Source organism: Mytilus californianus, unplaced genomic scaffold, assembly GCF_021869535.1.
Source record: "Mytilus californianus isolate M0D057914Y unplaced genomic scaffold, xbMytCali1.0.p SCAF_4, whole genome shotgun sequence".
In the NCBI taxonomy this organism is placed as follows: domain Eukaryota; kingdom Metazoa; phylum Mollusca; class Bivalvia; order Mytilida; family Mytilidae; genus Mytilus; species Mytilus californianus.
Window position 1 is genome coordinate 65,423,436 of NW_026262690.1, and position 22,694 is coordinate 65,446,129.

The following is a 22,694-nucleotide window of genomic DNA, read 5'->3' on the forward strand; positions in this document are numbered from 1 at the left end:
CAACATTCTATGTAGTCTAAGTATCTGTTTTTTTTTGGTTGAGAAATATTTGCTGTATATCAAAGAAATTTCATTTGGTATTTTTGACATTACTTACAAGCTAACCAACTTATACTCTTATTTTAAAATGGTAAGATACCATATACACTTATGGCCTAGAATGCTAAATCATTTCATCACCTTATACATGCATTGTACCATGAATATAGGTAATGAACTAATATCTAGATTCTTAAAATTAAAATTAATTCATCTGATTATCATATGATTATTGTGTGTTGCTGTCTTGTTTAAAACTATACCAAATTCCTGAATTTGATACCAATATATGAAAAGAGTATCATTATGAGCATCATATTTTGCTAAATATTAATAATTTACCTTCTGTGTTTCACTAGGTATGCAAGCATTTGTCTTGGATAACCTTGCCAGAGCACTGTGCGTGAGACCACCGACCACTGACATTAGTGTGTTAAAATTTTGTAGAATTCGAAGTTTCTGAAAAATAATGTAGCATTAAGTAGGTTCCTTTTTAAATTCTAATATATCTTCTTCACTAATTCTGCAAAAGAAGGTTCAAGGACAACAGTGCTAAAAATTAGTCAGAAAGTCAATAAATTTTCAATAGCAGCAAGAAATTAAATCAATTGTTACTTTTATTGTAAAATCTATTGAACATTCATGAAGATTCAGTCATCAACCAAAAAGCAAGCATTAGAGATTGACCTGACATTGTTTGGAGATAATCCTCAAATGAACATTTTTTTCAAACAGATTCATTGCATCTGAATACCAACAGATGTTACAAATTTAACAAAAACGTTTCAAGATATATCATATAAAAGCTGCCAATCATAGTTTAAAATCATTCTTAATCCGATTATCTGTACGCTGAAGCCATTATTTGGTAGATTGTATAGATATGTTAAAAACTTCCAATTTGAATTAGTTCAATATCAAGCAGACAGTAACATCATTTAATACCTTTGCTGTGAATTCTTGATGAATTTTCAGCTCTTAAATATTTTATTGAAATATGTATGATAAAATCTCTATTCTAAATTCTCACATTAATTTTCAATCATAACAAATGGATCTCTCAGTAAGCCAGTGATGTTATTAAACTGGCTTTTATTGCCATGATAAATGTTAGAAGGAGCTTAAAGTTTTATTTTTGTCATAAATGATAACACTATATCTTAATGTTTTTTTTTTGCAAAATTCAAGATTTTCTATAAAAATATTATAGGTAGTACTTATATCATTTCTATCTATCTATTGAACATAAGCTGGTTCATTTGTGGTATATGGACCAAGGAAATGGTTCAGTGATTATATCTTAAAATGTCCTCATGAATATAACAGAGAAGATTTTGAAAAAGCATTAAATTTTGTTTCAGTAAATTAGCTTAAAAATCTTTTTTTTTCAAAAATATTTCGAGATATTAAAAATAACATTCTACTATCTGTGTAACCCAGAGAAGTGCAATTATATTTTAAATGTTATGGAGTGTTTTGTGCAAACCATAAATAGGATTCAAAGACTGTAATTTGTATTCTAAGGTAATGCAGTTTGAGCACAAATGACACATTATATCCTTCTATTTTACTGAAAATTCAGTTTTTGAAGTACTACAGTTGAAACATCCAGGTTTTGAAAAGTCAGTTTGAACAAAAAGGAAGGCCTTGGTGGTCTTAAAAACTAACTTTTTGTTTGAACATTAAACAGTTACTTAAAACAAAAGATCTCTCTCCTTTGGTTCATTACTTTTTGAGAGATTATTGACTGTCCCTATGACTTCCTTATGACCCAAGAGCCATGGATTATTTGTTAAATAGCTTTTAAATATGACAGAACTTCATCTTTTTTCAAACTTTCCTTGTTGGATAATAATGAAGACAAAAGAACAATTAATTTCAACTGGCTGATTACCGGTATCTTGATTAGATCTAACAATAAGAAAAAAACCAATTGTATATGTATAATCAACTAAAAATCTATATCACATAAAATACCAAAGGTCATTTCGTATGCCAGTTTGATGCGAACTTTATTAAAGTCCAATATTTAGCATTGTGATTTTCACAGTAGCCCATTAACTATGGTCATTGAATCATCAACTTTTGTAAAGGTCAAAGTGATTATATTTGCTTCTGTAAGCAGTAAAGTTGTCAGTTTAATAGTTGTAACAGACATGCATCTAACATTTGACATTCAGAAGAATCAATATCATTGGTCTTATATAACTTGTGTTTTCAGCATTAGGTGAAAATAAGAATTATCGCCTCCTCCCAGAGGAAAACATTAAAATTATCACCCTCTTTCATGTATAATACAAAAATAATGACCCTCCCACACTTTTAAATATACTAATTAACACCTAGGTTCAATTCTCTTTTTTATTGTCATTATGAAGTACAGGTAATGTAAGAACAATATATATTATTATTTTTCTAAAAATGGTTGTCCAAGTGCAACTAAATTTGTGAAGAGAAAACTGGGACAAAAGGAGTTCCCAGATAAAATTATTTTATTTTTCCGTTTTCTTCTATTATTTTTTTTTTATCTTAATACTGATTTCCTGTACTTACTGAATGAAAAAATACAGGAAAAGAGATATTATTTGAATAAATATATGAAAAAAATACTTTATGCACCAAATCCTGCCATATGATACAAACTGAGATGAGATATAGAAAGCAATTAAATTATAAGAAGAAAGCTGTGTATCAGAATTGATTTTTGATCGACAAGAGATGTCCCTGTTTTTATTGATTGACCCAGTGACACACAACATTTCATACTGTCAAATCTTATGTAGGATTAATCTTAATTCAAAAGCTGATTTTGAATTAATACTAATACATTTTGTATTTTAATTTTAGTTTCTTTTAATTAAAAGCATCTGGAAAAACAAGGATGCTGAGAAAAAAATCCCCATACAATGATATATAATAAAGGAGACAAAGATCTACGTGATGTATGATTGATAGAAAATTCATCATGTCAAATTATAGGATTCTGAAGTGACTGCTGACTGGTTGGTGACACTGACCTACATATTAGACACAGTTAACTACCAGCATTTTCATCTTCACAGACAATGGCCAACTGATAGGTGACATAATAAACATTCATACTGGATTATGATAAAAATCTTTCATGCAACTGATTGAGAGACTGAAGGTGCATCCTATAGATTATATTTAGAAATAATTCTTTCTTTTAAGTATGAGGAAGTTAAAATGTAGAGGGGCATTCAGTTCACAATTTTTCAAATTGAGAAATAAATGTAGTTAAAGGGATAGTAGCTACGATTTTGACAAAATTACCAAGTTTTAAAGCTGCTAAAATCAAAGATATGTACTTTAAATTAACAATAAGATCGGTGGAATGTTTATATAAAGTACAGAAATGTTAATAATTGATAATTAATATCGTGTAGCGTGCCTTTTCATCTAATTAATTATGCATCGGGTTTACTTCCCGAACTTTGCCGACACAGCGAGTGAGATGACCAAGATATAAATAAATATGAACATGTGCTTTTGTTTTCTTACGTATTTGACAATTTCTTTAGATTAAACGTACATATTTGAAACCATTTATCAAATTATGTAAACAACAAAATATATCAAATGCCTGCATATTATTCGAACCCAAGGTTCTCCAACAATGGCGATATTATACACTTGTTTTATATTAGTATGACAAAACAATGCTAATAACGTATACACGTGTTTGTGCATTGAATTGGGGCCTTCATGCAGGGTACACCAGAAGAAGAATATTAAACTGTAAGAAGTTGATTTTTAATGTCTTCTAAGTTGTCAGATCACTGCTCTTAAATTTATAAAGATATTTTGGACAATAATGATTTGAACACGTCACGATTTATTTTCATGTGATCTGGATTCGAAAAGTTCAGAAATGTTTTTTACATTTCGCAAACCGTTGTAATGTCGACTGCTTATATAATGACTTTATCTGCGTGACTGGTGTTTGTAAATGATTCTAATGACTGATCTCATCGCCGTTATTTATTTTTAATTTACAATAACTTGACTGCACCTCTTTACTGTGTCTTTTTCTCGCAGAAACTGTAAACACACGTTGCATTTCCGCGATAATATTCCTCTGTTCGACATTTTCCCTTTGAGGGACAACTTGCGATTGCGCATTGGGAACTGCGGAGTTAAGGTCAACATAAGTCATATGAATAAGGGTTGGCTTAACATCGAATTTTTGTCTATAGATAAAAATTAAATTCATGTGTAAAACGTTAAAAAGCTTCTAAATGCTAAATGGAAAGTAAACAGTGATGGTTTTATTCATTCTAAATAAACCTTTTGTACAAAATCCGGCATATAGATTAGAAAAATAATTTTAATGAAAATCGTAGCTTCTATCCGTTTAAATCATTATCTTCTACATACTGTAAATTCTGAAACTTTTGCAAGGTTTTTATTATTGGGAATAATGCGACTGGGTGAGTATTGCAATAATAAGAACTCACATTCTGGTATCTGAAATAATTAATCTCACATTTTTGTCCACACTTCAAAATTCGCAATAATAAAAGCTCACAATAATTTCTGAATTTACGTTTTTTATTACATTTAATTATAAACAATATACCTTCTCACATCAAACATCTAATATTACATTATCATTATTATCATTATTATTATTGTTATTACAATGTATCATTATTAAGGGGTGGTCTGATTTGTCATCTTTTTTCATAACAATGTACCCCTAATATAACTTATTTGTCTAAATTACAAACCTTTGCTACATTAACAAACTTGACAATGACATCAGCTCGTTGCTGTGGTGTGGTTTTACTCAGGACCATACACTGTATCCACTGTGATAAACCATTAAACAAAGCTATGGACCTCTCTAATTTGGCATTGTCTTTCAATGAAGCTGTGATTGCATAGTTTTTGAAATCTGTAAACTGAAATTTAAGAAATATTGTTGATATATTTATTCTTGTGGATAGAGTTAACATTGTATTTCTGTTGATATCTATTTTCCTGAATTTTAACAAAGTGCACATGTGCCTTTTTGTATTTAGTTGAACAGTTGAATTATCAGTTAACCTACATGAACAAAATCTAGGAAAATGAAAACTGTCCACTAAGCTGGACTATATCCCTGCATTGTGGATTGATGTTTAAACATGCTAGTGACTAAAATACAGTGCATCAATGAAGCTGACTTAATATATTTGAACTTTTTTCTAATGTTTTATTTGATGCTGTTTAAAGAGACCTTTGAAGTCTAAATGGCGGTGTTACTGGGCACTGAATATTGTTTTTTTAAAGAACTCCATTTTATAATAGCAACTGATATCAGCAACTTTTATGGAAAATGCAAGAACTGATATGCAATCTGAAAGTCATAGACCAATAACAAAAGTAAAACTACATCATGTCATATCTTAAACTTATTCAGAGTTTCTAGTACATGAAATACAGGTCAGTCCGACCAAACTTCTGCAATTTAAAATTAAATCTAACTTCTTCATCTTGAAATGTATTGTAGGTCGAGGTGGCATAATTTTCATTAGGACCTCACTTCCTCTAAAATATTTCCATTGACAAAATATTTAAAGATTTCATAACAAGTGACAATTGGATATCGCTTGATATTAACTTGAGTTTTTTAATTTCAATATAATAATAAACAAACCTGTGGCAAGTTTATTATTACTATTTGAATTAAATAACGAGAGCTGATATCAAGCGATATCCAATTCTAACGAGTTGTTAAACCTATTTCTCTTATGGTCAACACTCTCGTTGTGTTAAATAAAAAATTCAGCGAATCGTTGATCTAGTCTTTTGCACATATCAGTATGAGGTCATGTGTTCTGTTCCGGCGTCAACATTTAACATCAGACATTTTAAAACGTTGTGTATGCTTCAGAATGTAATAAAATAGACAAAAAGAAGATTTTCAGGTGAAAAGTGTGAGTGTTTTGTATATTATTGGAGAAATCACATATGTTATGCCGTTGCCATAGAGGAAATGTACATGGTCTTAACCTTTAAAAGTCATCAATGACCTAATGAATAGCCAATGGAAATGTAGTAATATCGTCTCATAATGCTAGATAAGCCAATCAAATTAATGCAGTTTTCGTATCACACTCCATGCAGTGTGATACAAGAAATACTTCTACATGCAAGAAATAGATAACAGGCTACAACGGTAAGAGAAAGTTAGAATAAACCCCTTTTATCCTGTCATTTGTTTTGTTGAACCCAATGACGATATTACATGTATTCCACAAATAGTATTGACCTGAAGTGAAAAAGTGTCATATACCATAGCTAACCTATATCTTCACATCAAACAGGAAGTAAAGATCTTTTCTAGTTGTTGTGATAACAGAAACTGACGTAGTTTATTAAAGATTGTATGACATTCAAAGAAACATATTAAAAATATCATTAAAGCATTTTCACTACAAAATACTGTTTTCAACTGATTTTTATAGTTTGTTGTAATGTTGTACCGGTTACACCTTCCAAGGTTAGGGGGAGGATTTTGGGCCAGCAATCATGTTTAACCCCGCCAAATTCTGTATGTGCCTGTCCCAAAGAGAAGCCTGTAATTCAGTGGTTGTTGTTTGTTGCTGTATATCATATTTGTTTTTCCTTTAATGCGTTGTACATAAATCAGACCATTAGTTTTCTTGTTTGAATTGTTTTACAATTGTCATTTCGAGGCCTTTTATAGCTTTCTTTGCGCTATAGTTTTTGCTCATAGCTATGTCATTTGGTCTCTGGTGGAGAGATGTCTCATTGGCAATCATACAAGAAATTTCCTATTTTCATATCTAAAGACTTGTATGTATCATCCTGCATCTATGCCCATTGTCAACGATTGGCACTTTCCAAGCCTATTACAGCTCCATATTCAATCTCCCTTAGATAAGGCAGCAATTAATTGCCCCTATCTATCCATTACAAAAAAAAATTCTTGCATTTTGAAACTGATCATGCTATGCTGGAAGAACCATTTTTTCAGGTGTCTAATATAAAATGAGAAATGTTCATGAAAGCAAGTAACAAAATTCTATGCAGTGCATTATTCTTGATTTTAGGTTCAGAATGGCAAGGTTAAGTTTCTATGATTTACCATAGGGTTCATGGGACGTTTCTTATGAGACCAAATTACCACAGATCAAATAAAATATAAGGCATGTTAGAGGGTTTAAAAATCATTATTCCTATTACGTTTAGAAAGATTTAGTTTTTAAATTTCAGATGAGAACCAGATTATATGTCTATAGGACACTATGCCTCACTCACACTATCACATTTTCATGTACAGTGAAAGAAAAAATTTGGGTCAAAAACCTAATTTGGCATATTTTTAAAAGAAATAATGAACATATGTACAAAGTTTCAAGTTGATGAGACCACAGCATCATGGTACACAACCTTCAACCAAAACTTTAAATGGGATGGATGAATTGTCAAACAGACAGAAGAAGCAATGCATGTAAACACAGACCCTAAAACATAATGCCACATACTTTTGTAGGCAGGGCATCAAACATTAAAAAAATCAATATTTAAATCTGTCAGCAAAAATGATTATGCCCAATAAGAATGACATGAAAGATTTTATGAAGATCTTGCATGCATCCTCTCTGATATTTTTTACAAGGATTAGGTAGCCGTTATAGTTCAGAAAAAGAAGGAAAATGTGATTTTGTGTATGATTAAAGGGAATGTGAATGGCATCAATGACACAAAATATGCCAATTGTACACAGTATAACAGTGTTTCTATATATTGTGGATTCATTTATTTTCGAGGGTACCGATTTTCGTGGATTGAGTAAAATTTGCCTTTTACTGGATATTTGATATCACGGTTTTGCCAAATTCTGCATAAAAGCATATAAAAAATTTGTATTAAGTTAAACATTTAAACTCATGGTTCTACTGTACCCACAAAATGCATAATAGTTGGTATCCCACGAATAATAATGAATCCACAGTGATTGGTCACATTATTATCAATCTTATAAAGTTTATGAACCTTCGAGTTCATCAAAGAAGTTTGAAAATTGACCAACCAAAATGAAAAATGCTTTTAAAGTAAAAATTTTATCCTATTAAAACAAATAAGACAGTTTTAAGGAATTACCAAATTTACATTATAACTGGTCGATTTGGTTCAGAATTTAGCCTTGTGGTTTTAGCAAAAATTTCCTATTAGGTTCAATGAAATATTCATATAAAAGACCTTCCATTTGAAAATTAACCGATCAGAATCAATAATTGCCTCTGTCAGCCATGTTTTAGTTCAATTGGAACAAAATGAAGATTTTAATAAAAAGCCTTGCAATTTCAAAGGAGTCAACAAAAATGAGAAAAAAAGTAAACAGATGATAGACACCAAGTGATGATAATAGCTCACACAGACATTGGACTAGACAAACTGAATACCAGTAAAGAAGAATTTGTTGTTCTTAAAGCATTCAATAGAAATGAACAAACACTTAGCATTTATACTCCTACTCCAGGTAGTGGGGAAATATTCATATCAAAGATATTGTTTTTCACCTAAATGGAAATTGGACGATTTAACTATTAAATATGACTGTGACAGCCTACCATCTGTGTTATAGGTCAATAATTTTACACTTCAGAACAAAAGACAATATCAAAAGAATGACAATTTCTATGCACACCTTCCTTATTGAGGTAAAGGATTCATTTTGTAAACATATATGCTTGATTGCCCAATTGTTTGATTATCTGACGAATAATAGGTGACTTACGTCAATTTCAGCAAATTTTGAAGCCATATACACATTAAACTTGAGACAGTGACCTTAATACACTTTCATAATCTATAATTTAATCAATGACTCTTTTTATTAGGACAAACAATCACTTTATGCTGTTGACCCAACAAATATTTATTTACACCAGTGAAGTGTGCCATCGAAAATGATCAAACAGTCAGTATAATCTTCATCACAAAGATATAACAATAGACATTTTTACATAAAATTTAAATGTCAAATGTAAGATAAATGACGTCAAGTCACATGTGTATTGTTATTTGACATTATAAAAGCAATGGTAATTCCTTTAGTTGAGATCATCAGAGTTTTCCAATACCAGAAACTGTTGTACAACATGCATCACTAGAATGATACCAAATCCCTAAATATTATATACATCAAAGAGGTAGTAATAAAGCATTGATCATTATTCATAATTTTCATCATTTACTATATTTCTTGTATGAATATAGTATAAATAATTGATGTAATACAGATAAACTAACTGAAACAAGAGTAAATAATGACAGTAAGAGTTCAATGAAACCATCTTAAATTAGTATACTTGGTTTTGCTTTGTCACCTTTTTTTATTTAAACATATAAATCTAACTTTACTTTTATTGTATGGTAATAGTGTTATATTTGTTAATAAATGATAGATGGACTTGTACTGTTAACAAGGGTCTTGTAGCAGGGTTTTCACTAAGGTGAGTCCATGAGTGCTGGACTCATCATTTTCAAAACTGGTGAGTATGAAGATGCATCAAGACTAAAATACTGTTTCAACTAAGCATATGATTTATCATCATTTCATCACAAAAGTTTAAAAATAATCTAAATTATATGTCATTTCCTTGCTTTATTTCATCATAGAGATTGAAATAATAAAAGTTCATCTTAATGTTGGACTCGCCATGACCAAAAAGTCCCTGGACTCCACTTCAAAAATCCTAAGTGAGAACCCTACTGTGGTACATTACAATGAATAAGCAGACTTACATTTATCCTCCTGAAAGCCTTGTATTCCAGATATGTCAAATGTTCTGCTAATTCCAACGGTTCTAAATGATTAAACACCAAGGAAACTTTACGGTTATGTCGCATTGCAGAACTTCTTACTGACATATTTCTCATCCAATCATAGGAGGGACTGCAAAAAAAAAAAAAACCAGCATGGATATGAAAACATCAAACTGCATGAAAGACAAAATGAACTTGACATTCTGTTTGACATAATTATTTTTACCAATCGCTGAAAATTTGTGATTGTCTTACATTTATATCTGGTCTGATTATTTTGTATACTGTTAGGTGTTTAATATGATCTTGTCTAAAGGGTTGTAGTGGCTCACTTGTCTAGGTAGTTAGTCAACATCTAATTTCCAGATCATTTTAGCCTATCACAAAACTAAGGAATAGGTTAAATCTTGTTTTGGCGACACATATGTGATATAGTAACATAAGCAATGTCTTAGTGCTTTTTATAAACATGATGTTGAATTCTGTAAATTAACCAAATATTTGGGTTCTTTTCTTCCATGTGTCTTTCATTGGGCTAATTGTCAAAAGTTGTTAATAGTCATTTTAATATATTTCAATACATTAAATGTCTTGAGTGTGTAACTGATGTATTGAAAGTCTTTGAGATCAAGGTCCCACTGTCAGTATCACAAAAACTTTACATTTGATTATTGAACCATGAAAATGAAGTCAAGATCAAGTGTACCAAGTCAGATGAAAAAGTCACCATTCTCACTGCCAGATAAGCATCCATGTTTTGCATTCTGAACCATTTGTCTCAGGGACAAAAAAAATCAAAAAGACTGAAAGACTTTATTTTAATAAGTTTCCGAAACAAGAAGAAAGGAAGGATACAAGTAATCAGTAATTTCTTAAACCTTTGTGTAAATTTGGCACAGAAAAGTCATTAGCTGGGTACTAATTTACAAGTTTTTAGAAGCACAATTTAAGTTTTGGGACTACAGAGCTCTTGTTCTGTCCCCATCCCCTCTCAAATTATGTTTCAAATTCATTAGCATCTATCATATATCCAATCCTTTTCAACATTTGTAATACTTACACTTTTGAAAGATCAATGAGTTCTTTAAAGCTGGTGTTTCCTTCAGACAGTAAAAGAGATCCTAATCTCTTCACAACAGTTTTTAACCTATTATCAAGGTCAAAATGTACAGGAAAATGACTTATCCAGTATCTATATAAAAAAAAAAAACAGGAATTGATTATATCAATATTTGGAAAAATTTCGATGATTGTAAAATCGATCCATTTCACTTGATCATGACTAAATTATGTGTACGCTATAACAAAATTCAATGACATTGTTTTGTTTTTTTTATATTCATTTTTTTTGCACAGTTTCTGGCTAAAACTGAAGAATTCACTGCTAAATAGGGGAAAGCAGAATTCATTTTGGTAAATGTCAGGAAACTTTTTATCATTGATTTGGATTAAGGTTTCAGTACAAGCAGACTCTGAAGCAGTACTTAATTCACATTTTCTTATTTTTTTCATGTAACATATGTATAACATGTACTGCAAAATTATAACTGCTATGAATAATTCTGAGTACAATAGTCCTCTCTATGCATGCAGCATCAAGATTTGACCTTCAAAATTGTTCATTTAAATCTTAGATGTAATTCTGATTAAATTCAGGTTGCTTTCATGTGAAAACTTGCAGAAAATGTTAAATAAGCATGAGTGGAAATAATGACTAATTTATAAAAAAAAATCCTTATAATATATTTTTTATTCACAGTCTGCTTCCCACTTTTGAATTATTTATGATTGCTTTTTTCCACTGAGCATATATCATATTTTATTCAACCATGGTTTAATATCCCATAGGTGGAATCTTCCTTGCAAGTGAACACCATTGAAATATATAATTTATTGAAATCGCAACAATGAGCTTGGAAAAAACAACAAGTGACAAGTACATTTTACTTAAAAGTCAATATTTCATGTTTTCTTTTGTTCGGTTGTATTAAGTCCCTTTATTAAATGTCTGTCACATTAATTTGCACTATTGTTTTTACAACATAAAAATATATATTAATGTCGTTTTTCACACGGGCAATATTGATATTTTGTCAATGCATATTTAAAATTTATTGATATTATTTTCCTTGTAAAAGAATACTTGAGCAAATCTAACAAAACGCAATAGCATTTTGACGTCAATCAAGTCTAATCTGTCGCTGATACACAGCCATCTAGAATTGTCAATATAACAACAAGACTCAGCCTTTTTACTTCACACAAAAAATCAATTATTGAGCTCAAATTCTAAACAAGATTATGAAATTTTCTAGCTTGCTACTAACTGGTAGATTGAACTGCTGAGTAAGATGTAAGAGGGAATAAAAAAAAATTTCTTCTTGAATTGACCTTACGGTTTCACCAATGTAAGGAGTATTTCAGATTTCTGTTTTGTTGTCTCATTATGTGTTGTTCGAAGTATAGAATTAATTCTTAACTTAGAAGGGTAAAGTAAAATCTGTCGTAAGAGATAGAAAGACAAATTTGGAAGACTATTTGATATCGTCACAACTCTTTATTGATAAAAAAAAAGAACCACAACTGTCTCAAAGACTACGAGTGTAATGTGCCAGAAGTGATGGCTTCCTTGTTTGGAAACTTACATGTTTTAGGGAAACATTTGTGTAATATTTGTTATTTCAAGACAATAACAACAATGTGCAAAACAAACACACACAAATAGCTGTTCATCCATTCAATTTTTGGCTTTTTGTCTCCATAAGATGATCCTTGAAATTTGAGACTTCACATACAATAATGAAACCACAGTATATATCCTTAGGCACCCTATATATATAACTTTGATCAATACAATACACCTTGTCTCAACCTATTCTGAATCCTATCTTAAAATCTTAGATAATGCTCCAGTATTATTTATATTCATTTGTTTCAATAGACCTATATGCCAAATACTATATCTAAAATCAAAGAGGTGAATCAATTGTTTTGGCATTTTTTTTTAAACATCAGACAAATCTAATCAATATAAACAGGTCTGTAACTCCTTAAAAAAGCTTCTGTACTTATTCTTGGATAAGTATCTGCATGTGTTTCTAAATATAGTTCTTATTTCTTCCATACCTTACAGCATAACAGATTTTTGCCTTGTAAATCTGTATTTCACATTCCGCATCCGAAGGCAGGTGGTCACACACATCTTTAGTACATTCTATGGTTTCGTGACAATTTTGGTAGCTGGTTATAGTTAAGGGCAATACAATTCATGTATTAGAAATAAAAGCATATTGCACTAGAACATACATGCCCTTTAGTAAACCTCTAGTAATGAACCAAAATATGCACACCCTTCAGCAACCAATCGAATTCCTTACATATGGTATTTTGATATAAATGTCATTTATGATTAATTTTTTCAATATTAATAAAATTCAAACATGAAAATTTTAACTTCAGGCATACATTGTAGGCTCCAAATAGGCTGCGGTCTCAAAAAACATTTTTCAATAAGTTCACAATAAAAAAAAAAAAAATTATCTACCTTGGCTCTAAATTGGTTTGATGAACCAACTATTATAATTCATTCAGTTTTTTTAGTAAAACTTAATTTCAGAGTGACAAGAACTGAACTATCACTTAGCATCTTTACCTTTATAAGTATGTAATCTAAGTAAATGAATTATATACTAAAGGCTACAGTGACCAAATCTTATTGAACACAGTTATACTAACTACATGCATCCTTGCACCATGTTGCAATATTGTAGGTCACTTAGTATTGGAGAAATAATTCCAAACATAAAACTGAACTTAAGTAAAAAGAGCATAAAATGTAAATCAGAATGTGAAGGTTATTGTATACCCCCAGTTGCATCTTAACACAAAGTTAAATAATTGTGAGACACATGGTATCTGAGAAATGAACTCAAACCTCAAACTTTATATATACAATGAAGCATAAAATGTAAGTCTGAATGTCCTCCTTCACTAAAAATTTATGCATGGACAAATTATATGTTAAGGGTCACTTAACACAAAACTAGGACTAAAACAATATAATTCCGTCAAGCTTAATTAATAACCTAAACTCTATGTGCCAAAATCATTCATTAAGTTTCGCAGAATTTTATTTTATTTCAAATTTATACATTTTTTTCAAGCTCTAACATATTATTTCTTTTTGTAATGCAATAGAATCAGAACAACAGTACTGTAGTTGAAGAGTTGCCAAGGTAAATTTTGATTTGACGGTAGCAAATATTTGTTTTATTGTCTCCACTACTGCATTTGCAACAGTCAAATTGCCTATTGATGGTGGAAACTCTTCAACTACAGCACTGTAATTCCTTAAATACAAGTTATGCATCATTTATCTAAGGTAAATGGTCAGTCATTTCATGACATATTCATATATCCAAAATTATATAGCTTTAGGTCAATTAGTTCTGAAAACTGGCTGAAAACATGCACATGAATGCAGATACTGATGTAGATATTGAGGTAATTCCAATATTTCAAAGATTTGGCAAAATGGATTCCAATAAAATAAAGGAGTTGTATAACTTTTTCCAGAAGTGTAATTTCTGACCATATGAGGCATATCTGCCAACTTTTCAAAATCTCCATGGGGGATTTTAAGCACTAGAGGACCTTATGATTACCTATACATGTCATTAGTGTACTTAATTATGACATATATGTTATTTTTTACTATTCTGAATGCCTTTTTTAAAGTATTAAGTCTAAATAACTGAGTTTTATAAGGGTCAGGTCAACACCTCCCATGGGGGATATCCCCCATAAAGTGGGAAAGTAATGGCGGGTCTGATGAGGCACCAGCACGAATACACTTTGAAAACAATGGAAATCTATACCATATGTAAACACATTATTTTCATTTCAAATTAAGAGAAGTGAAATGACATGTTGTTCTCTACATTTTATAACAGTAAACTGCAGAAAAGCAGATAGCTTTAAAAAAAACTTTAAAGAATTACATACAAATAGAAAACAGACATATCAAAACCACAAGTATTTTTTTTTTACATTTTATTTACAATGGCAGAATTCTTGCAATTACTCAATTAACTGTTAATTTCAAAATGTTCTTTAATGTCAGTTTTGAAAACATTGTAATGCCAATAAATCTGTCATCATGTTTCATCAATAAATTTTCTCATTTCTTCATGACATACATTAACTATTAATGTGAAAAATTCATCAGTCTGTTAATTCTGTTTATAAGTATATAGACTGGCTTCATTGCAGGAATTGTTATTCAAAATCAGATGTAAATAACATCAATAAAAACATGATACTAGTGGATAAAAGATTATTTGGTAAATTGAACTTCAAAATAGTAACCCTCCAGTCCTGATAAACCCTAACCAAAATGTTACGTTGTAGATAGAACATGGATTAGGAGAACTTCACAATAGTTACCCTCCAGTCCTGAGCCACCCTAATCAAACTGTTACGTTGTATTTAGAAGGTGGATTAGGAGAACTTCAGAATAGTTACCATCAAGTCCTGAGCCACCCTAATCAAACTGTTACCGGTAGGTTGTAATTAGAAGGTGGATTAGGAGAACTTCAGAATAGTAACCATCCAGTCCTGAGCAACCCTAATCAAACTGTTAGGTTGTATTTGACAGGTGGATTAGGAGAACTTCACAATAGTAATCACCCAGTCCTGAGCCACCCTAATTAAACTGTTACGTGATAGTTAGAAAGTGGATTAGGAGAACTTCAGAATAGTAACCATCCAGTCCTGAGCCACCCTAATCAAACTGTTACGTTGTAGTAAGAAGGTGGATTAGGAGAACTTCACAATAGTTACCATCCAGTCCTGAACAACCCTTATCAAACTGTTACATTGTAGTTAGAAGGTGGATTAGGAGAACTTCACAATAGCAACCATCATAATCAAACTATTAGGCTGTAACAGTGACATGTATAGTTGTTTTCATGTCTCTTGTTGTAAATGGAAGGTGGAATAGGAGAACTTAACAAAGTGCAGATTTATTATGATGAAAAACAGGTTAATTCCTCTGAATGTTGCCTCTAGATGTGATTTGATTATTTGTTTATCTGGTTGCAGTCTATTAAATGTATACCCCACATCTCCTTGTATTACAAAAGGCCTCTAATGATGAAGAGTTCTAATTGAAATATCTCATATTATTTACTAACTAAAGTCAATATCATAACTAATTCATAATTGAGTTTCAAGATAATAATAAAACCTTTTTTCACGATTTTTCAGAAGTCAAAGGGAACCCTCCTTTTTTATAGCACAAATTCATATAGCATGTAAAACCAATTGAAAAATAACCCAATCGGATCCCCTTTTTCCAGGCCAGTGATCCTTATTCCTTTTCCCCAATGTCTGAAGTCCTAATATTAGTCTATGTTTAGCTTATTCATAAAGCATTATTTCAAGCTATTCCCCAATGATGCTTTTCCAATTAATGATTTGCTGTAGTTGAACCTAGCTTATCCTTGACCATGATTTTAATCATATGACTTTAAAAATTCACATGTTTTTCAACAAACTCTTAATTTAATATGCAGATTAAATTTTCTGAAAAAACATGCATTTGTAGTTTCTTTCTGAAAAAAAAATTACAAATGAAATTGAAAAGGAAAAATTTCAAAAAATTAGCAGAGAGTATGAATAGGATGTGGAAACTAAAAGTGTGCTGTCAGGTTAACAATATGTCTAACGAAGGATACAGATCAATAAATGTTTCTGCTAAATCTTCTGAGGAGATGAACCACTTATGCATCAGATACATCACATTAGGGTATTCTGTGTCCTCTATCAAGTCTCCTTCTTTGGCTGAAAATATACACAATGTAATAATTAATGTACAATGTTAAATCTTGTGTGCCTTAATCAACTCTTTTTCTAAAAAATTATAAAGAAAAAAGACTTCACTACATACTTTCAGTGAAACATATCACACTAATCAATGTCATTTTATATCAGATCTGATTTCAAAAATTAATTCAAATGGAAGAGGGTAAAATGGAATTTAACTCCCATCACATCCTACCCTACCCCTCCCTCTCGCATCTAAAAAGAGATGAAATGGTACAAAAAGAAGAGACAAGATTAGTACAGATGTAAACTGCATACCAACAAAAATTAAAATGTAAAAAAAAAAATTGGGACTGAAGTTAAGCAATCCATAAAAACTTGGAATGATATTAGGTGCAATGGAAGGGTAGGCATATGCTTTTGATGTTGAAATGCCCTGAAGTAAGACAATCATATGTTATATAAAATAATGACAGAAATCCAGTGAGAGATAAAAACATATTTAGGAGATGAGCATGCAATCATTTTTCCATGTTTTTTTCCTGCTACATTACAATATATGATGTTAAAATATTAGCAAAGTCATCCTTTTCTTTATCTCTATCCCTAAAACAGATTTCTTTCTTCTAACATATACAATGTAATCAGAATCTAAGTATACAGATATATAAATAAAGAAGAAAATATTTGCTACTAAAACACTGACTGTTGTCAAAGAAAGGTTTCCATAATGTTTTTTACTAGCTTCTTTATATTTAGAATCCATGCTGTAATAATGATTTAAGGAAACACTACATGTTTTATTATATAAATAAAAAAGGGGTAAAAATGAAAATATAAAAAAAATTTATTTTAATGAAGATTGCAGTCTTCATGATAAACTTTTAGTTCTGCAGGCCTGGAGCTTAATTTTTGGAAAATTTTAGTTGGATTCTGTTGGCCTGTAGGGATGCTTTTTACAGGCCCGAAAGGGATTTTACAAGCCTGGGCTGCTGGGCCTGTGGTTCAGCGGGAAGATTGAGAACTGCCTTCATCAACTGATTTACAATATCAAATATTTTGCAACAATGGAACAAAACGTGTGAACTGTTTTACTAGATATTTAGTACAAAAGATGTGTATATTGATTTTACAAACATAGATTTTTTGCATTGAACTGCAATGACATTTCAAAAATACTGAGAAATGATTGTATTGTGGTAAATTACCTGGTATGATAAATATACTATTATCTCAGAAGTTACCAAAGTACAAAAGGTAAATTACCTGGTATGATAAATATACTATTATCTCAGAAGTTACCAAAGTACAAAAGGTAAATTACCTGGTATGATAAATATACTATTATCTCAGAAGTTACCAAAGTACAAAAATAGAGAACTATAATGTTACATACAGCATGACTGGTTGAAGTTAAATACAGTGTTTTCAGCATTATGCAGTTATCATATCATTTTAACCCAACTTGGTTTGGCTTAAGGATAATTAACTTGAAGATGTAAACAACACACCAAAACTTTAAAATTGCTTTTTGATGCTTTCACGCCAAGCAAATGGCATTTAGGAGTGAGTGGAGTGGTCAGTAAAGGCTGTCCAGGTGGCGTGACACATTTCTTTCTAGTCTTCATTGAGATTTTCACCTTATGAGATAGCCGCTTCAAAATCGACTCAGCGTGTCAGTCTGGTACAAAGAAAGGTTCATATTTATATCAGAAATTGAATTTTGAATATGATTGGACCATTGCTTGCTGCACATCAGAAATTCTTCCATCATAAGATAAACGTCCATTTCTTTTCGATGGGAACCAGACAAAGACAAGAATATGTAAAATGGGCAAGATGGCAAATTAATAGTATAAAGAATCTTTTGAAAATTTCATTCAAATTCATTCCATGGAGATTTTTTTTTTACATAAAGTGCTGGAGTTATCTGGTCATTTGTTTAGCCTTTTTACCAGAATAGACTTTTTAACACACAATGCTGGAAAATTACCAGGTCATTTGTTTTCACCAGCAACCTAGCCATCTTTGGCTTGGAACAAATATTTCAAGCCAGGTCTTTCTTCCGAAATCATGCACGATTGTAATATTCTTTATAAAATAATGATATAAACAGACAAAAGTAATAACTTTCTGTTCACATATAAAAACTGTAGGAGACATTATATTATCCACCATTTTACAATAAATAAAGATGTCATAATGCTAAAATAACTTCTTAATGTCTGCATCAGTCTTCAAGTAATTTAAACATATATTAAAAGTACATGAATCTTTCAGGACTTTATTAAGATTTTTTAAAGAAAAATATTCATCTTAGTAACCTAAAATAATGTAGATACCGGTACATCCTGGTTGCTATATAAATTTCAAATTAACATAGTAAAATTAAAAAATCTAATCTAGAATTTGTTGAAATATTAAATATATTATTAAACAATTTACTATTACTGTCTAAATCTGGGTCAAAGTATTTATAGCATTTTTTTATTGCATTATATATTATTATATATATATATATCTCAAGACTTTATAAGTTGATTCAACTGATAAAAATGAACATAATGAGGTTTCAGCTTGAACATGTTCCATCAGAGTTCAAGGGAATGTAGAAAAAATGTTATAATAACAAAACACTAGTTTGTGAACACATCAAAGAAATAGTATATATTTACCAAATTATATAAAAAAATAAGGAAAGGGTGTGTGGTAAAACCACTATGGATAGAAAGTAAATAATAAGGAAAAAGTCTGTGGTTAAACCACCACTAATAAGTTAAACTAAAAACTTTAAACATGACATAACAATAAAATCAAAACAACAGGAAATGGTGGCCCGATATTTTTACCAGAAAGTTCTATGTTAAGTTAAAGAGTGAACAAAAAATTAAAAAAAAAACACCCATCCATAGTGCATTAGGACAGAACAGTAATTAGCTATAAAGTGTACACTTGTAAAGTCCTGGGATATACATGTACTTTCATTATACATTGTATGTCATAAACACTTAAACACTGATGCAGACATAAACAAATTATTTAAGCATTATGACATCTTTATTTATTGTAAAAAGGGTGGATAATATAATGTCTCCTACAGTTTTAATATAAGTGAATTTGACTTGGGAATGTAATGTCCACGTTGTCTAAACATTTATATTTGTTGTACACTACATCCCTTGATAAAGACCTCTAAAATCAAAATATTTGGCAACCATTTTCTGATCATCAAATAAGACAGCATCCTGAAAACAAAACCCAAATCATAGACATCAACATACAGTCTTCAACAATAGATATGTCTATACCAATTTCAAAAATAAGGAGATGTGGTATGATTGCCAATGAGACAACTAACCATTAACAAAAGCTTAAGTTCAAAATTGTCCCAAGAGTTAAAAAAAGTTGTGATACTTTCGACAAAGATACCAAAATCTGATATCAAAACAAATTTTCCAAAAAGACATAAAACCATTATAAACAAAAACAACCACTATCAAGGTTCCTGACTTTGTACATGTACTCCAACATGTGGACTCAAAATATAATTTTCATGAAATCCTGTTCCCATAATACAGTTTTTATACAGTTGTAAAAAATGTTAGCAAAATCTTTAAAAGACATTTTATACATGTAAATCATGAAATGCCATATTAATAAACCTTCTTTCTCTACAGCAATTTTAATTTGAAGGGATCAAGTAGCCTACACCAGTCTCCCACAATCAAGTTTCTTATTATAGCATAAATTGTAAAGCTGTCAAGTTAGTACTAAAACCATAAGTGTTACTATAAGACCTATTATCTGTTTATCTAAACATGAAAATCAATGAAGAGGAAACAGATTGTGTAAAATTTACAATTTGCATGTAAAAGAAGATAAGCATCATTTTATCCTTGTTTGTCCTATGTTGCCTGATTTTTTGCTTTCAAAATGTTATATAACAATCCTAAAATAGAATTATTAGTTTGTTTAAAGCAGATGATTAAGATCTTTTGAAAAAAAATGGTGTGTATACAAAGAAAGCTAAATTTGAAAGGATTGAGTATATTTGTTTTGACTTTTGACATTAGATATAACTCTGAAAGAGCAATTCTAACCTAAAGCCATTTCAGAAAAAAATTGTAATAGCAAGCTTATGATATACTGACACTACTGTTTGATTCCAACCCCCTTTTTTTCAATTTAGCAATCATGCATTTCATGTTTAATTTTTGGTAGTTAAAGCTATCAATCATAATTCTAAAGGGGGATTGTAACATTTCACTATAATTTGGCGGTACATAATCCTTTGAATGTTTTCATACTTTTTTTTTTTACTTTTGTCAAATTTTCTAGTGGCAGTCATGTTAGATGATAGTCAGGGTCATCAATCATGGTTTGGAGGAGATCTGTTACCAATTTGTTCTCATTTTTCATATATTTTAGCATTTTTTTAAAAGTCATTAGACAGATTTTCTACTTCAGAAACAGTAAATGTCTGTGTAAGATGGCAGGCGAGGTTATCAACCATGATTTGTAAAGGAGATACCCCTAACTTTGGTTACAATATGTCATTTGGGTGATGTTAGAATTTTTCAGTTTAAGTTTGAACATTTGAGTAATGGTGCTGCCATAATTGAATTTAGTTCCGTTGATGAACCATAATTCTTTAAAGGGATCATAAGAGTAGAATTTATTCAAGTCTAGTAGCTATTTGCACTCCCAATAATTTCAGACTTCTTATGAATGAATTGTTTGTCTGCCATCACAATACAAACAATGTATCACATACAAAACTTACAAAAGCTCTCAATACAAATATGGACCAATTTATCTGCAGTTGCAGCTCTAACAGTGACTCCTGGAATAAGTGGCTTATCCTCCTCCATATAATCTATGTTAGACTGAATAACCGGCATGACCTCCTCAGCAGGCATTGATTTGGGCAAATTACTCGTACACTCTGGTTGACAACATCCTACAGGAACAAAGAAATCTGTTAATATTCATATACGGTAAAATAATTTTAAAAGTAATGATAACTGCAAATATAGAAATGAGGAGAAATAGTACAAATGTAAGATTGTCCATCCCCATGAATATCTACATAACTACTTCACATAATTTTACTCTCATAAAATACTCTGTCACATCACTTTTAATTCGGAACTGCTGCAGGATAACAAATGGTGATCAAAATATACAGAGAAAATATCTTTTCTAACTTTCAACATACAATTCAAAATATATCAAGTTACTAGAAAAAGCTTACTACCTTGTATATCTTGCCAAAAAAATGACAGTCAAGATCAGAAAGATTAAATCATATTCTAAAATTTGCCATTTTGAACAAAAAAGCAAAGACGAGACAGGCTGCTCTTCTTCATAAAAATTTTCCAAAGGCTGAAAATGTTAATGAACTGATTGGCCATTGCTGAATGTCCAATGGCAAATATTTCATACCTATTCAGAATAACAGAAGAAAGTTATAATTCAAAACTGTTTGTGACCATTATTAGATGGAAATGATCCCTTGTGTACATCCACTTGTAGCCCAAGTAAAAAATATACACATTTAATTGAGGCATAAAATACACATTCATGACATTCATGACATTCCTACCAATTAGTTTTCATTAGCCTGACACTTGTTTCATTGGTCTTCTATTGTTGGGCAGTGATTTTCAAACACAATGAAAAAATACATTCCATGATTTCAGTATATATCTATAAATAGATAAGACTATCAAGGCATTAATCTCAATATTGTCTATTATAAATGAGGAGAAGAAATTTTACTGCAAGAGAATTCAATTTTTAAATCTATGACCATTCTGAAAGTTTCATAGATTAAACAAAGTTCTGAGCTTAAGCATTGCTTATATATTTTTCTCAATTTGGCAAAAAATATAAAAATAAGACAAACCTCAGATTTGGTTCCTTATTATCCTTAACAGGTAAGACATGTTTGACATGTAATGATTGATTATTACCTGGCTGACGAAAATTACATATTCATAACATCCAATCAATTTCAATTAACA

General features: G+C 30.5%; 1 protein-coding gene across 3 annotated transcripts in view; it reads right to left on the reverse strand.

Moving 5' to 3' along the window:
* LOC127738358 (ras guanyl-releasing protein 3-like) overlaps positions 1-22,694 on the reverse strand; it is an 82,370-nt gene that overhangs the window by 32,829 nt on the left and 26,847 nt on the right. For all 3 annotated transcript variants that reach the window (XM_052249563.1, XM_052249564.1, XM_052249565.1), the window contains exons 2-8: positions 21,452-21,628; positions 16,581-16,686; positions 12,970-13,083; positions 10,904-11,035; positions 9,823-9,973; positions 4,791-4,964; positions 382-498 (exon numbers count right to left, since the gene is read on the reverse strand). In XM_052249563.1, the coding sequence (XP_052105523.1) occupies positions 382-498; positions 4,791-4,964; positions 9,823-9,973; positions 10,904-11,035; positions 12,970-13,083; positions 16,581-16,686; positions 21,452-21,628 (971 nt within the window). The remainder of the gene's footprint in view (positions 1-381; positions 499-4,790; positions 4,965-9,822; positions 9,974-10,903; positions 11,036-12,969; positions 13,084-16,580; positions 16,687-21,451; positions 21,629-22,694) is intronic.